Raw genomic sequence first — 15790 nt, forward strand, 5'->3', positions numbered from 1 at the left:
CTAGCAGCTCACTTAGATGAACTCTTGGACTTTAAAATAGGCATATGTTCAGGTGCCAACCTAAGGTGAGGCTTACATTTCTCTTCTGACAAAAAATGTCTGTCTTGCCTGTCAGTCAGATGAGGTCAGGTCATTTCCTGAATTTCTCATCCAAATCCCAAACTAAACTGGAGATATGGAATGCAAGATAGGCATTTATCTGTGATGGTTTTAGGGAGACAGCACTTTCTCACTCACTATTAACAACTCTAGCGTGAGAAGAGAGAGCACTAAAACAGACCAACCTTATCTTGTCCATCACTCCTGTTCAAGCCAGGCCATACTAACTCTGCCGAGTTTCCCCTAGCATTTGTTTTTTAAAAGAAATCTTTCTGACAATATCAGTAACAAATGGCATGCTGATGTGCTAAAGTGCCTTGACATAACTTTGACAAAATGCATATAAAATGCCTATATTCTTCAAATCACACTGCCTCATTTAAGAGTTAATTAGGTAGAACAGAACAAAGTACTGCAAAGCAAGAGTGATATGCAGCAATTCAAGACTTCTACCAAGCAAATTTACAAACTAATTTCTGTTATTAGTATAAATCCTTTAAAATCAAATAAATGATTAACCCTAGACACATTTCATATGCCTTAAACACTATTAATAAGTTTATTATTATATATAAAAGATCATTTAATTTAAATATTAAAGACACTGCAATATACTCAGAAGAGCTGACCTAAGACCAACCAGGTGTCACTCTGATTACATAAAGCATTAACTTTTGGAATTAAGTTCCAGGTCAGGAAGGTAAGCGAAGTTTGGAAGAAGTATGCTAAATACTAAAATCCAAGAACATTAGCTTTCCATTCAGAATTCACTCCTATACACAGAAAACAAGTACAAAATATATCAATTCCAAAAAGCAGCACAAATCAAATAGGTAGAAAGACTGCATTTTTACAACAATCCTACAAACTTTTACTGATCCTAAGAATAACGTTTAAGTAGAACAGGCTCTCTCCAGGTTTTCCCATTTCTCAGTATCTTCATTTGCACAAACACATGTAGACCTATGATTTTGCTTCAAGCATCACATCTTACAGAGTCTAACAATTACTCATTCAAGTATGCAACGCAAGCAAACAGGCCTGCAGTGTGTCTCATTTTTTCCTCAGATGTAATTCTTAGTACTGAGTTCCCTGCTGTACTTTTGATTAAACTTATTCCATTGTGCTGGTAAAAGCTTTGAGAATATAAGTCAAAGCACAATCTTCCCCCAAGACACATGAATAATTCCAAAGAAAGACTAGTAATCTAAGAAAAGCCACAACCATAAAGGAATGTTAATTCCAGCGAGACCACATTCTGCACCGTCATTAAGTACATTAAGCACAAGACCATTAACTGTGATAGGGATTGTTCTTCCTTCCATCAAGGGCTGAACTCAGTACGCTGCAGTTTACCTGGTCAAAATCCAGTCCTAACACAGCATTTACTGTCTGCTCCAAAATAAATAGGTATAGAAACACTTTGATTTCAAACAACAGTTTGAATATTTTTTGAGAAACAGACTAATGCACACCCTTACTGTCTTCTTTAGCAATCTCTGAAGTCCCTAGTGAAAGGGAATTTTGCTATATGACCTGTGCATTTAGGACTGCCCACTAATTCCACAGCCTGAGGATGTACCATCAGACACTGGATTCTGAAACAGAAAATATGTGGATCCTCATACCTGAGAAAACCCTTGAGTTTAGTGAGGTTCTGTGCAAAAGCCCATGAGAGTTAATGATGGAGTTCGCTTAAAAATTCCCAGCTATGGAAATACTTTTGCATGGGTCTAATTCTTCTGACTTTTTCCCCCTTTATTTTTATAAATAGTTTTAACGGGAGTTAAGTGTGTGCTATGCATGCAGGAACAGGTCAAGCTTTAGGCCTGGAAAACTTCTAACTTCTTTAACAGCTAGAAGGGGAGTATAAATCTGTTACAGGATGATACTTTATCAAAGACAAAGCACTGCTAACCATCCCTTTCTAGAAAACCAAAAAAGAAGTTTATATCAAAACAAGCAGGAGTCTATAGATACAGGACCTACTATCTGCAGATTATCCCATAAATGTGGTCTTAAAAATAAGCACTTTTACTTACAACTTATGGTGATGCCAAGTTCCACATTATGCTTCTTTGGTAGTTTTACATGAAATGTTCCACTGCTTGGTATAACTGATTCTATTAAAAAATATTTAAAATGTTAGATAATTTATGAGGCACGGCAATTCCAATTGCATGGTACTATGCGTGTAAATTGACGAAATCACATCAGCATTGCAAGCCACGGATGAAACACGAGTGCTGCAGTGAAGGAAGCAGGACACACGAAGTATGATTTATACCTCTATTGGTAATTTCAAAGTAACTCAATTTTTTTTAAGGTTTAACTGAATTTACAGAGATTGCATGGGCCAGCAGCCAGCTGAGACTGCAGGTTTTTAGCTCGTATGCAAGTTCTGTGAGCACAAGTGAAAATTTTAATGCTGGCAGATAACTTTTAATTAAAAGGACAGGAGATCAAGTGTTAAGGATTTCAGGCCTTTGTTGTTGTAAGTTGAACACATTTTAACTGTCTGCTAAAGTAACTGTCATGGATTTTATATTTGCTGGGAGGAAAAGGAATCAAAACACCACTAATTGAGAAGTGCCTGGAGCTGACTGAGGCAAAAAACACTTGAACACACAGCACTGTATTTGAATCCTGACTTTTGGCATCACTGCTAGCAAAAGTCTGGGCCTTGGCCTAAAAAGAAGTGACTGGAATTACAGCTACGGAAACATATAAAGAGATAAGTGGCAGACGAGTCTAACCATGAGCATGAGTCTGAGGAAATGGGAGGAGCACAAACAAGTCCAGGGATTGAAATACACGTGACTTCAGGTGTACTTAAATGACTTTTGCATGATTCAGTTTTCTAATTTTTTAATATTTAATTTATTATGTATTGAATGTACATCTTGTATTTGGCTTTTTTTAAACCATTATACTAAAAGATTATACAGAATTACTCCAGGGATCTTTAGCCTGCCTTAGACGTCATGATTTAAAATACCATTAACAACAATCACACTATGCAAAATGGAGCACAACCAAGACTATCCGGACATGAAGGGCGTTACTGTCAGATGAACACATAAGTCTTAGAAATTTTTATGATTCACACAGTGGGTTAATATACACAATATGTGATGCTATAGGCGTACTCTCTATGCTTAAACACACTACAGAAGAAAGGAAAATCTTTAGTTATAATAAAGACTTGCCAGCAACATTAACAATTATTTTTCTAGCTTTTATTAATTCTGTTAATTAATTTCTATTATTTTATTTTGAGTGTTGGTTTGAGATACTGTAAGTAAAACTCTTCAGACTTTACTGCTTTCCACCCTGTTATAACACTTTTCTGTCTAGTAAAACATTTCATTAGCTGCTCTGTAGAGGGTTTCTCCCTGCTCAGCAGAATATTTCTATCTCAGGGCAGAAAAATGCTGAGAAATAATTCAGAGGAAGGACTGCCACCAGATTTTACTACAGGACGTGCCATTTCTATTTGTGCTCAGAAATGCTGCAGGGCTACGTGAAGTGAGAAAGCTGTAGAAAAAGACAGGTTTCAAACAGGTCACTTGAAAACAGAATGGTGTGTATGTGAGAAGAAAGTCTCCGCCTTGGATGCCTAATGCTCACAGTGTACTTGGGATTTATTCCTTTCCCTTCTCTTGCAAGACAGAATAACACTATATTCATACCTGCAACATCAAATTCTATTTCCAAAGTGACCTTGTTGGTGATAGAGGAGTCTCTCAGCAGTTGATTGGCCTCATCAAATGTGCTGTCTTCCGTTGGGATACCGTTTATTGCCACTATTCTGTCTCCTATTTGCAGCACTCCACACCTTGGTACACAATGATAAAAAACAATCAGCAGATGTACACAGAGAACCAGCAATATCAAACACATTCAACCTAACCTTGAAGGAGAAGCGCGGCACAGCGACTCAACCGTCTACCCAGGCACAGAGGGGGACAGAAGCTGCCGCTCCCCACTTGCATCAAAACACTGACAAGTACTCCCAGTATGGGCTGTGCTCTCTAGATAATGGAACCCAGGAAGAGGGGCACAGCCTTCATGCCTCCACGCTCCCATGGACGCCGCCTTTGCCTCTGACTCTGGGCTACAGGTGTTGTAGCTTTGCGATGGCAACTAGTATTTGCCTGTGCGACTACTATTGTTCTCATGCCATGATTAGAGATATACGTAGCATACAAATGCAATTGAAATGCTGCAATGAAATAATGAGTAAGTCAAAATTGTAGTATTCCCCAAGATTTGGTTCTGTACCAAAACCGAACACAGTTGGATATGGCAGCTTGATATGGCCCCAGAGCACACTGAATTATTACTATTATGACTTCTGCAAGGTTTCCGATTTTTTTTTAATTTGTCATTTGCACTAATATGGTTTCCAGTCTCCTGCTGAAGGATTCTAGATGATAAACACACTGGCGCTTGTCCTTCTTCTTACAGCTAATCAAGCATGTGAAATATCATTGTCAGAACAGACAGTTTAATACTGCCACACTTCTCAGCAATTTTTCACAGACTGAAAGCAGCAAGTCCAAAGTACCCCGAGGAATGCTCACCAAAACATACTTAGCAGTCAACTGAAAGAACCTCACCTTTCTGCTGGACTGTCAGACTCAATATAGGAAATAAGAGGTGGAGAAGACAAGGTCTCAGTAGCAAACACGCTACCCTGGAGCTGTATTCCAAATCCTACTATGGGGTCAGCTGTCAGCACTACTTCCGTGGTTTCTGTGTGGACGACCTGCCCAGCCAAACCAACGGTGCTAGAGGCTAAAGACACTATAAAACAGAGCAGACGGGGGGGAAGACATTCATACACAGCAGAAATCTCATTGCTCTTTGAGAAAATCGATCTGTACAATAAATCTAGTCAATGAAACATCTCTTTTAAAGTCAATTTAGGCTAAAGTTTATAAATTATGTATAAATAGTTAAAACACACAAGACAATAGAAAACATCTGGTTGCATGGTATAATGCAAAGAAACAGTTCTTGTACCAAGCAAAATAAATGTTTGACACACCCACCCCAAAAACTTCAGAGCATCCTTGAATTCTGCTTGCATTAGGTTTGAGATGTGGATGAGCAGAACTTTCACAGTCGCTAAGGGACGTGGAAGCGCAAGCCCAGCTGTTATTCAGGCTGATTCCTATGGGCTCTTTTAAACCTCTGACAGGATTGCTTTGTTGTTGGCAACAAAGCACATGGCCCAGGCTTGCTTGCAATAAGGATGTCTTCCTGCTGTACATGTTTACTACACATCAGTAACTTGTCAGGTTAACTGAGTAGTGTACACTAAATGAACCTCTCTGCTTTAGCAACCAATATATCTAAGAACATGTGAAAAGAAAGATTTTCTGGGTCTCTCAAAGGAACCAGGGAGCCCTTCTGTGAGAAACACAAACATCTACTTCTGTATTCCTGATTTACTCTTCTCTCTATTCTTTTTTGTTCTGAATAGGCTGTGTTACAGAACAAAACAAGATAAAACCAACACTGAGATTCAATGCAATCACCTGCGAAAAGGAGGAGACTGCACCTTTGGTTCTTCGCTCTCTGCCTAAAGGTCTATTATATCATTCATTGAATTCCCCCTGTGACAGACTACTGCCTTTTGTTATGTCATACACAGAAAGTTAGAGTTTTTTTCAATTCTTGTTCAGACTAATAAAGTAAGGGTATGATATTGTAATGATAATCCTCCAGTGACAAGGATTCTGAATGTTTTCATGTCATAAATATATACTATTACCTCTTCACCTTTAATTTCCTTCAAGACCTATTTCTGACTGTTACTTAATAGCTACTAAGTACTAGATAAAAACTGAAGGTTTATCCAAGGGTCTGTTTAACTGTGAATTTTTATTTCCTAGATATTGAAAAAAAAATTTTTCTTGTTTTCACTATAAAGTTAAAAGATATTTGCATGGCTGTACAAAGTTGTCAGCAGTTGTATAAGTATTTCCGACACCCTGAGGCTATAAGCATTAGACTTCTGCTCTGAAATAGTATAAAATCTGATTAATGCAGCACAGTCAGCAATGACAATTGAAACTCATGATTTCCTGTTTTCTCCCAGCTAAGCTCTTTTCAAGTCTGAAACTGTCTTTTCTAAATTACTGTGAATTCTCACTCACATCTTGTTTGCATTTTCTTTTCCAAGAATTGTTTATTTCACTTATTCAATACCTTCCTTCTTACTGTTTCTTTTATCTGCACTAAGACACGTGCACGTCCAAATGCAAATCCTAATAATCTGTTCTTGGAAATGGCCACCAGCTTTAGCTTTTACTGCAAGTGAGAAATAGGTTTCTCCAGCCCTCAGTGCTGGAAAGGCATATTTTAATATGACTAAACCAGATAAATTCAGAGTCAATATAATACCAGATCCTCTAATACACTTTGCAGAAATATCTAAATGTAGAGCACTGAAGCTCAGAAAAGTTCCATTCTCCCTTTCTTTCAGGTCATACAACAATTACATATTAGCATCTGCTTCCCTTCACTTATGTGTCAATTCCTCCTCTGTAGTAGGTGTCTAGCTGACTCTTAACTTTATTACTCTTTCTAATGCCCTATCAGGAGCCTAATGTTCTTACTACATTTATTTAAACTTTCAGGACAACTAAAGTTTTAATTCAGAATAGGAAATTAAGTTACTGTTTGTGGGATTTAGAACTTACCCTGATAAATATTTTGATGATGTGGACACTTAAAAGTGACAACTAGAATCTCCTTCCACTCCCAAAGAAAACAAAACAGAAACAGGAACGAAAAACAGCAGAGATAAAAATACCCTTTCTAAACCACGTAACAGCTGTCTGCTAAGCTCTATAAAATGCCACAGGCGCCCCGAACCATGACTTAGAGCATGTTGGGGTTTGTAACAACAATAATTGCAGCAAGAAACACTGACTTTTTTTGGCTGCTTTATGGATTCCAAGTTTTACAGGCCAGGATGCAGCGTTATTGCCTTAAAAAGGGGGCATCAATGTATACTTGATTCCAGTGAACCTTAGCTGCTCCTATCAGGGTTACATTTTAGCCTATTTGTATAGTTTTCATCCAACTTTTAGCAACAGACCTGGGGGCTGGTTTACTCTACGCTTTGCAATTCTGTAAGGAATAATCTTGAATTAGAAGATTGTGTACTCCTCTCTTTTACTCTTGCAGCCATATAAAAAGAGCAAGATGTTTTTAAAGGTACATATATGGATTCTTATGCCTGCAGTCTTCTGCTCTGACCCTTAAGAAACTGCAAAACATTTACTACTCCTGGTAGCAGCGAACTCAGGAGGTCCTGAGAAAACAGCAGCCATGTACTCTAAGACCCTTTGTAACTTCAGATACACAGCCCTAGTAACTATCATGTAAGTTGGTACAAAACTGTGTCTTACTTTCAACTACTAATATAGACCTATTATAAAATACTTCAGGATATAAACTTAAACCAGGTAATAATCTAAGTGTTTCCACAATGAATACTATACTTTAAAACCAAAAAGCATAGGAACAATAAAAGTGGAAAACAAATGGCATAAACAGAACATGTGATGGCAGGGTATGCCTTCAATTTTTATAGCCACATGTTTGGAAAGATCTGTGTAACTAACGCAATGATCACAAAATAATGGCCATAAAAGCCTTGTAATCCCCCTGTGCCATCACACTCCAACAACAAGATTTTTGGCATGATCACATTAAGTAATGCAGGTTTTCCCAAAGAACTGGCAATATAAACTTTACAGCACTCTTTACCAATACATCCTTTTCTTCCCAAATGACATCCTAAAAATTTTATTTTATTGAAAATTACATTAATAAAGTGCTGAAATTATCCAACTGGATTGCAGAAAAAAAAAAATTACTAAAATTAAGAGAGCCTGCTATTACTTTTCTATGAAAAGGACAGCTGCCGATGCTACCTGGTTCTCATGAGTCTCCCACAAAGGGAGACAAGTGGTTTTCCAAGTCCTGTCAATGGATGGTAGACGGGTACAGGACCAGTCATCCTCTATCATGGTCACTTATAGCACATTCAGTCCAGTATGGGACTCTTAAGCTGGGTCTTATTACGGTCACAAGTATGGGTTTAAGTCTAGCAACAGCACTAAGAAACTATGCATTGACTGAAAAAGAAGCTCACAGAAAGAGTTAGCAAACCTGGCTGGCCAGCCAGCTCCTCCAAAGCCAGCTCTGATTCAGGGTTGCTGATACAGTCACTGCTTGTAGTGAGGCACAGCCTCACTCACTGACGGAGCCAACTCCACATATTTTGTACTGCTCTACATCCACACCTCACAATGCAAATGTGTAATAAACTACCTCACAATAAAGTCTCATCCTAATTCCTCCTAGAGAGAGATTTGTTTAATTACAGCAGCCTGTCATCCCTGGGTCCTTCTGAATTGAAGAATCTTTCAGGTGGGCTGCAAGGCTCATGTGACTGTCTCACTTGAATCTAATGTCACTGGCCTTGTTTGGAGCTTTTGCAGTACAGCAAATTGCAGGGCAAGGCTTCCTTGACTTAAAAAAGACCTGAAAAATATAATAACAGAAGTAACAGCTGTCTCCAAGTTCTATAACACGATTAGCTTTCAGGATTAGCAGTCCTTTGCTGGATCGGGCAGAAGAACTATTTTTGTATCCAGCATGATTTTACTACTCAAAAAGATTAGTATTAATTATACTACTGTTTATACTGCACGTGAGGACAAGTAAGAGCTGGACTCCTACTGATACCGTAGCATGGATGGACACACTATTTCTGAAAGAAATGCATTAGAAGCTAACAAGTCAACAGATGAGTTGTGAAAAATGGCTGATCAGATTAAAAATAAAAAATGCATTTACAGGCAAATGTCATGTAAAAATATTTGCTTTAAAAAAGAACTAAGAACAAGCAAGCAACAAAAAACTGTAAGAAAGCAAAACCTGAGTTCCGCTCTCAAACTTTTCCTCTCAACTCCATAGTGGCTGGACTTGGTTGGAGGCTGCTGGTTGCTCTGATTTTGCTATGATCACGGGAAAGCTTTAATACCGGGCAGCAGGGCAGTAATGCGCAGCACCTCAGTTGTTCCAGAGTAGTGGACCTATGAGCATATTTAGCTGGCACAGATGAATTACAGAGCAGTTCTCACTTCCTTGTTCTGGAGGAACTGAGCTGCTGAGCATCACGGGAAGATGGACAAGCCAAAAGGAGAGATGGCACTCGCATGGAGTCTGGGAAACGACACACTGATATAGCCACACTCTCTCCAGCCCACTGAATACTTCACACTACACAAAGCAGAATGGATTGAAAGATATCAGTCCCAGCTTGGGAAATTACTGACTCATGGGAAATTCATGCTTTGAATCCCAGAAAGTGGCCAGAAGCAAGGCTATTATAAAGCTTGCGGTGTAGAGGTAAGCATTAAAAGTACCCAGAAAGTATTGTGTCAAACCCTTCTTCTGTAATGTGATAGCTGAGCTCATCAGCAATATGTTTGTGACTATTCAGCTATGAATTTTATTCTCTAATGAAAACGGGAAAGAGTTGAAAAAGGAATTTGAAAATCACTTCAGTAATGGTATGGTGACAAACTCTTGCAGGATTGTCTGAAGAAAACACTGTTTTAAATGCATGGCCTCTACTCATCTCATTTTAGTGTTGGACAAACATTTTTATGCTGATGTTTCCCTACATCTAGCAGAAACTCCAATTGTTCTCTCTTCTGCCTAGTATAAATATATTAATTAAGGTACTTTGTAACATTTTTCAGTATCTTTCCCCTCCTCCACCCATTCACTGCACATTTTGAGCAAATGCGGTTACCACCTACACGAGCTTTTGAAGTCCTTCTTTTTCATCCTCCGCCTCATCATTGTCCCACGCGGGCTGGTGGAGTAGAGGCTGCGAGGTAAGGTCCCCATGTTCAGGGAACTCAGGCTGTATGCACTCATGGAGGTAGGAGAGAAGGATGAAGACACCAAAGCTGCTGTAAGAAATCAAACACTTGGCATACAGCACTCAGTCTTCATGGAAGAGTGCGGCACATGCCTGTAACTCATCAATGAAAAAAACAATGTGTATGATGCACAGGAATGGTTTGTGCATTTCCAACAATGAAGACATTAAACCATATAGGTGACTCCAGGTAAAAGTATAGCCAGCTTTTCATGAAAATACCTGCTGGAAGCCAACAAAAATACTGTAGATACAAGAAGTACATTCATAGTATACAACTTATTTTAGGCAAATCATGTTAAATTAAATTTTTTAACATATATCCATGAACCAATGCGATCGGTATGTTCAGATACACTGATTTTAGAAATGGCTTTTTGTAGTAGGTGATTTCTGACAAAAGATTTGTAAGCAATGCTTTGCATTAAAAAATCGTGGTTTATATATACTGCTCTAATGTAATGGTCTACTCATATAGCAGAAGAACTGATTCATTTAGAATTTCCAAGCCTTTTCCTGTCTAAAAAGATTGCCTTGTTAAAGAAAGGAAAAGGCATAAAATGTCAGAAATAACCTTTGCATGGCTATGAAAAAGTGTAGCATCCATAAAACTGAAAAGGTTTTAGTACCTGAAATGGGAAAATTACAAGTGAAAGAAGAGGAGAGGGAAGAAGAAGAAGAAAAAGAGGAAGAGAGAATACGTCAGCAGGAAAAAACATGAAACATTACAAAGGCTTTTTTCAGGAGGCGTTTTCTGGAATTTCAAGGCCGGCATCCTGCAATGGTCAGGGTGGTAGGTGTTATAATGGCGGTAGGTGAGAAGGCTGCTGTGGCTGTTGGCACACGAATCCCAGGTAAGTTGCCTGTTGCTTCTTTGAACCTTCACTGCACGCATGAAGGGATGATGGAAAATCAGAAAACAAAAGGACCAGAGAAGAGGGAAAAGTAACTGAATTGCACAAATAAAAAAAATATAAAAAGATTAAAATAAATTAAAAATAAAATAAAATGAAATAATAAATAACCTAGTCATGTCTTCTTACCAGGGGGTACTAACTTGAGGAACAGAACTAATATTTCTTCTCAGAATAAGCACTTCTGATCATTTTTTTCTGTTTTGTTTTCTTGTATTTCTCTTTAAAAAGATTAGTACTGAATCGATTTCTAATCTCACTCTGGGTTTAGGAGCGAAGATTGCAAGCTTTCTAAGAAAATACTAAGGTATTACGTATGACCAACTGAAGGTTAATAAGTCTCTGCTTGCATTCATTTACATTAAAAAGACCAACTAGATACTATACATAGCGCTGCCCAGAATGGAGATGTTTACTTGCCAGTCGTTTCAATTTACTGCATTGACATTTTAATTTTGCCACCATCTATTGTTGGCTTTATGCTATTCTGTGCAGTAAATGAATTCCCTGGGCCAGCCACAGAAAAATTCTATCCTGAAGCCTGCTTAATAAAGAAAACAGTTCTTATTGATTAGTTGGATGCGCAATTTAATGGTTTTTTTTTTAAACTTGAGCTTCACAACTTTAAAATGATCCTTTCCTGGATAAAATTTGAGACCATATTTGATTGCTGATTCTACATATGTGAGTTTGGGATATGCCAAAAGTGAAGGCCAGTATTTATCCATCAAAAAGGATGCATTTCAGCTAATGTATCAGATACTAAAAGGAAATGATTGAAGTCACCCTTCAATTGATACAGTCTACTCAACACTAAATTCAGTAGAGGACCATAGAGGAACACTTCAAAACTGGGAACTATTTACTGCATTTTTGTCTTTAAACCACCGAGAGATTGACCTGTACTATGAAATGTAAGCTGCAGTCTTTGGCCCACGAGCTCTGCTACCTCTTCATCTCTCTGCCAGCTGATATATCTGTGATGGCTGCAAACGCACATGATCCCATGCTGGACTTTTAAGTAGCCAAAAGTCTTGATTCTTTAGGTTGGTCCCACACCTTGTGTTCACATCTTATTCCATGAGACAAAACTAGCGTGAAAAGGGCAGCCCCCACAGCAAGCCCTGCACGGTGCCAGAAGAAAAGCTATCCTTTTCTTTCACTTCCTATTACAGGAGGAACAATCAGCCAATTGTCTGACTATATTAACCTTCCTCTGACTTAAAGGCAACACCTGTCACTACAGTGAGGAGTAAACAGCAGGGAAGGGAGAGGAAAAGGACAGTGGAGGGGATCACCATGTCCCCACAGACTTGTGAGACATTTGGGACTCTGGCAGATCCAGCATTGCCAGACCTGGCCGTGCATTCCAGGTCGGGATGCCCTAGGTCTGCACTCTCCCTGAGAGCACCCCTTCTGTAAACTCACACGTGTTTGAATCAACAGACTTATTTCTCCCCCCATCCCTCTCAATAAGTAATAAAGGTAAGAGTGGGGTGCAACAGCAGCACCAGGAGGAGCACTTGGCACCTCAAGGTATCTCACCCGCAGGCACCAGCCACCTCAGACACTTTGGTACATCTCACATCAGCCAGAAAAGTCCCAGAAACGGTAGCTGTGGCCTGATACGGCCACATGTATCTTACAGACTTATCAAGTCTTCTCAGACTCTGATTATCTGCACATTTCCAAACATTTTTACTATAGTGGAAAAATGAAAATCTGATAAGAACAGTGTGGCCAGGTGGATTTTCATTATTTTCAGGTTTCTGTGAGCCTTGTTTAATTAAAAAGATCGCTTCCAGCAGGAAGTTATCTGGTAGTCTTTATTTTTTTAATGTTTTAGTTTCACATTGAGAGTAGAGATAAAAATGTCCTACAAAGTAGAAAGGTACACAAATTCCGTTTGTTCAGCTTATAGAGAGATAATCCCAATTCAACAAAGTTCTGTAAAAGAAAATCCTATCATGTGTAACCATAGTAATTTAGAAGTAATTTGAGCTATTCTAACCCAGGGTTGTATACAGTGAACATAAAACTAATGGGGCAGCAAGAGAAATGAGTGTTAACAGTGTAGTGTACATGAAAAAAACTGAAAAAAACCTGATCTTTTACAGTGCTCTCCATTTTATTTTAGGACTAAAATTTCAATTTATTTTATATAGTGACTTTCTGGGCCATTTTAAATTCCTAACGTGTTCCCAGAAGACCAATAACTGAGCTCAACAGATACAGCTGTAATGACTCAGCTTGTCCCAGAGACATAAAGGGTGCTTTTCAAACTCTGCAGCACCTAGGTCATACCACACCTGATGAAAAGTTATTTCCAAAAGGGTATTTGCTTTCATAAAGCGTATTACATATCAAATTGGTCATGATATTGGAGTAGTACCATCTGTTGAGGCACTGGGAAGGGCTGTAAATGTTCCAGTTATTCTGCCTTATTTAAGAAAGTAGCTTTTTTACCTTAATGAGACTTCTCCCCAAACGATGTGTTTACCTAGCTTTTGCAGATCCCCCTGGTATGATTTTGTAATGGCCAATTCTTAACGTTGGCATGGCAAGAGCATTGCTTTTCCTAAACGTCTACACTGAGTCAAGGTAATTAGCACATTAACGTCATTGATTTGTTTAAAATGTTGGTTAAGAAACAAACTGCTTGAAGTACTACAATCATCTACACAAATCTTTGGCCGTGGCACTCATCTTCCCAAAAGAAATACTCTTCAAAGAGTTCTTTAACCAGCCAAAAATTCATTGTGTGACATCTTTGCTTCAAAAAATGAAAGCTCTGTTTACGACGTATTGTCAGAACTGAAAAGAATGAAGTATATTGCAAAATTCAGTCCATATCTCATCCTGCTTCTCAAGTACGAATCCTTGCTCCCATGCCTTTGTAGCTGGCTTAAGTAGAAAGGCAAAAAAGAGGTGCTGCTAAATAATGGAAGAACATGGTATCACAAGGGCCACTTTCTTTTCACTCTGGTCTTGGAGAAACTAGGTTCTCCTCAGCCACTGGTTCAATAGTCGCCATTCTGACAAACTGACTAGAGCACTGCTCATCCAGGTACAGCCTGGATCTTAGATGTTGAAGAGGGTTTACCACTACTGACATTTCTAGGCCCCAGAAATCATGTCTTGGTCTAAAGGAGGTAGCAGCACAGTATCACAGGCTTAAAAAATGGTACCACTGGTTCATGCTGTAACACAGGTACTTGCTCTCCATGTATTTGATAATCTTCGTTACTACTTTGATGTCCATCAACATGCAACATTATGGATGGGCTTTATGAATACCATGAGTTTGCCACTTTCTCAGGATTAGACAGACAGCAAGACAGGTGGCAGCCATCTTCAAATACTAAGACATTTTATAGGTATTCAATTTGAAAATAGAAAGTCATTTTCTTCAAGCATGTTGAGTATGAAATAAATATCACTGTGGAAAAAGGCTGAGATCTACGGAACTGTTTCCAAACAAATCTTTTTCATGAGCACTGACAATGAACTCACAAAGCAATCTCCAAAGTACTTTAAAAGATGACATCAATAACTAATAATGCAATTAAGAAGAGAAAACAGGGGTTGTTCGAGGTACTTTAGGGGAGAAGAGGTGCTAATGAAGTGGTCGTAACAGACTACCAAGTCAATAAGCTGAGAAGAAGTTAGCTGTGGTCCTTCTCTCTAAATTTAGGAGGCAATTTAGAGATTTATTTACTGAAGCTGTCCCCTCAACTGCAACAGTAGAGTCAACAGGTGTTTGATCTGCATCTACAAATGTGCAGAACCTTTTTTCAGTAAAACATTTCCCTCTCTATCCATAGGAATCTCAGAGGCTATATAAAGGCCAAGAAAATACAGAGTTTCTCAGAAACTGCAGAAGCATAACCTGGGGAGCTGAAACAACATTTACAACATTATAACATAACTGCCGCAATAGCTTTCTTGACCATTCAGCAAGGGCAGGCAAAGTAAAAGGTAGAAAAAGAAAGGGGTATCGAGTGCTACAGAACCTCTTACCATGCTCCGGGCCTTTCAGTGCTAGCCGTGTCTGGTGGTGAGGAAGGATCTCAAGTTTGACATTATCCGCTGCATTAGCCAAAAACTGCGTTGCTTCTGCCAGCGTACAGTACTCCATGCTGGTGCCATCAATGGACAGAATGTGGTCTCCTACATGTAATGCACCACATCTAAATAAAAGGGGAAACACTCAGTATGATCAGGCATGCTCTTCACTTGGGAAATGAGTTTCACTGCCTTCAAACTGGTCATAACAACTATACGCGTGTTCTTTTTTTTGAGAGAGATTTGTGTTTTGTAGGCACTGTCACTGGTCAGACTTTATATCTATTAGTACAAACCTTAAAAACAATTCAGTTAATACAGTATATGCCAAGACATCACTCACAGAACTGGAATGGGGTAGCTGACTATAAAAATATGTGCGAATGGCAGCAGAATAAAATGAGAAGAGCTTAAGGAGATTCAAATAACTTGGTCACATATCCCTCACACAAGCACCCAGTTCATCATTTTTTGAGTTATCGTTCAAACATTTATTAGTACAAAAGCTGTAAATGATGATGAAATTATGCAGTAGTCAAACAAATAATGAAACCAGGGCTAGCATGGTGACTTGAGGAGGGGGGTGGGGAGGGGGCTATCTGCTAAATCTCGCTGCACTTAAGAGACTGGCTACTGGATGAGTTGAGAAATGCAAACACAGCAGTCAGCATCCCGACGTACCAGTCAAGTGGACAGCTCCTTTAATTGGTTACCCCCTGTGAAATGGGAAAAA

General features: G+C 38.8%; 1 protein-coding gene across 13 annotated transcripts in view; it reads right to left on the minus strand.

Annotated features, from left to right (window-relative positions):
- GRIP1 (glutamate receptor interacting protein 1) overlaps positions 1-15790 on the minus strand; it is a 334162-nt gene that overhangs the window by 33067 nt on the left and 285305 nt on the right. For 8 of the 13 annotated variants that reach the window (XM_054070632.1, XM_054070596.1, XM_054070639.1 and 5 more), the window contains 6 exons: positions 15013-15182; positions 10808-10963; positions 9954-10106; positions 4722-4908; positions 3792-3937; positions 2142-2222 (listed from right to left, as the gene is read on the minus strand). In XM_054070632.1, the coding sequence (XP_053926607.1) occupies positions 2142-2222; positions 3792-3937; positions 4722-4908; positions 9954-10106; positions 10808-10963; positions 15013-15182 (893 nt within the window). Of the gene's footprint in view, positions 1-2141; positions 2223-3791; positions 3938-4721; positions 4909-9953; positions 10110-10807; positions 10964-15012; positions 15183-15790 lie in introns of all 13 variants that reach the window. The other 5 variants (XM_054070623.1, XM_054070659.1, XM_054070613.1 and 2 more) reach the window with 3 other exon arrangements.

This window comes from Cuculus canorus, chromosome 1 (assembly GCF_017976375.1).
Source record: "Cuculus canorus isolate bCucCan1 chromosome 1, bCucCan1.pri, whole genome shotgun sequence".
In the NCBI taxonomy this organism is placed as follows: domain Eukaryota; kingdom Metazoa; phylum Chordata; class Aves; order Cuculiformes; family Cuculidae; genus Cuculus; species Cuculus canorus.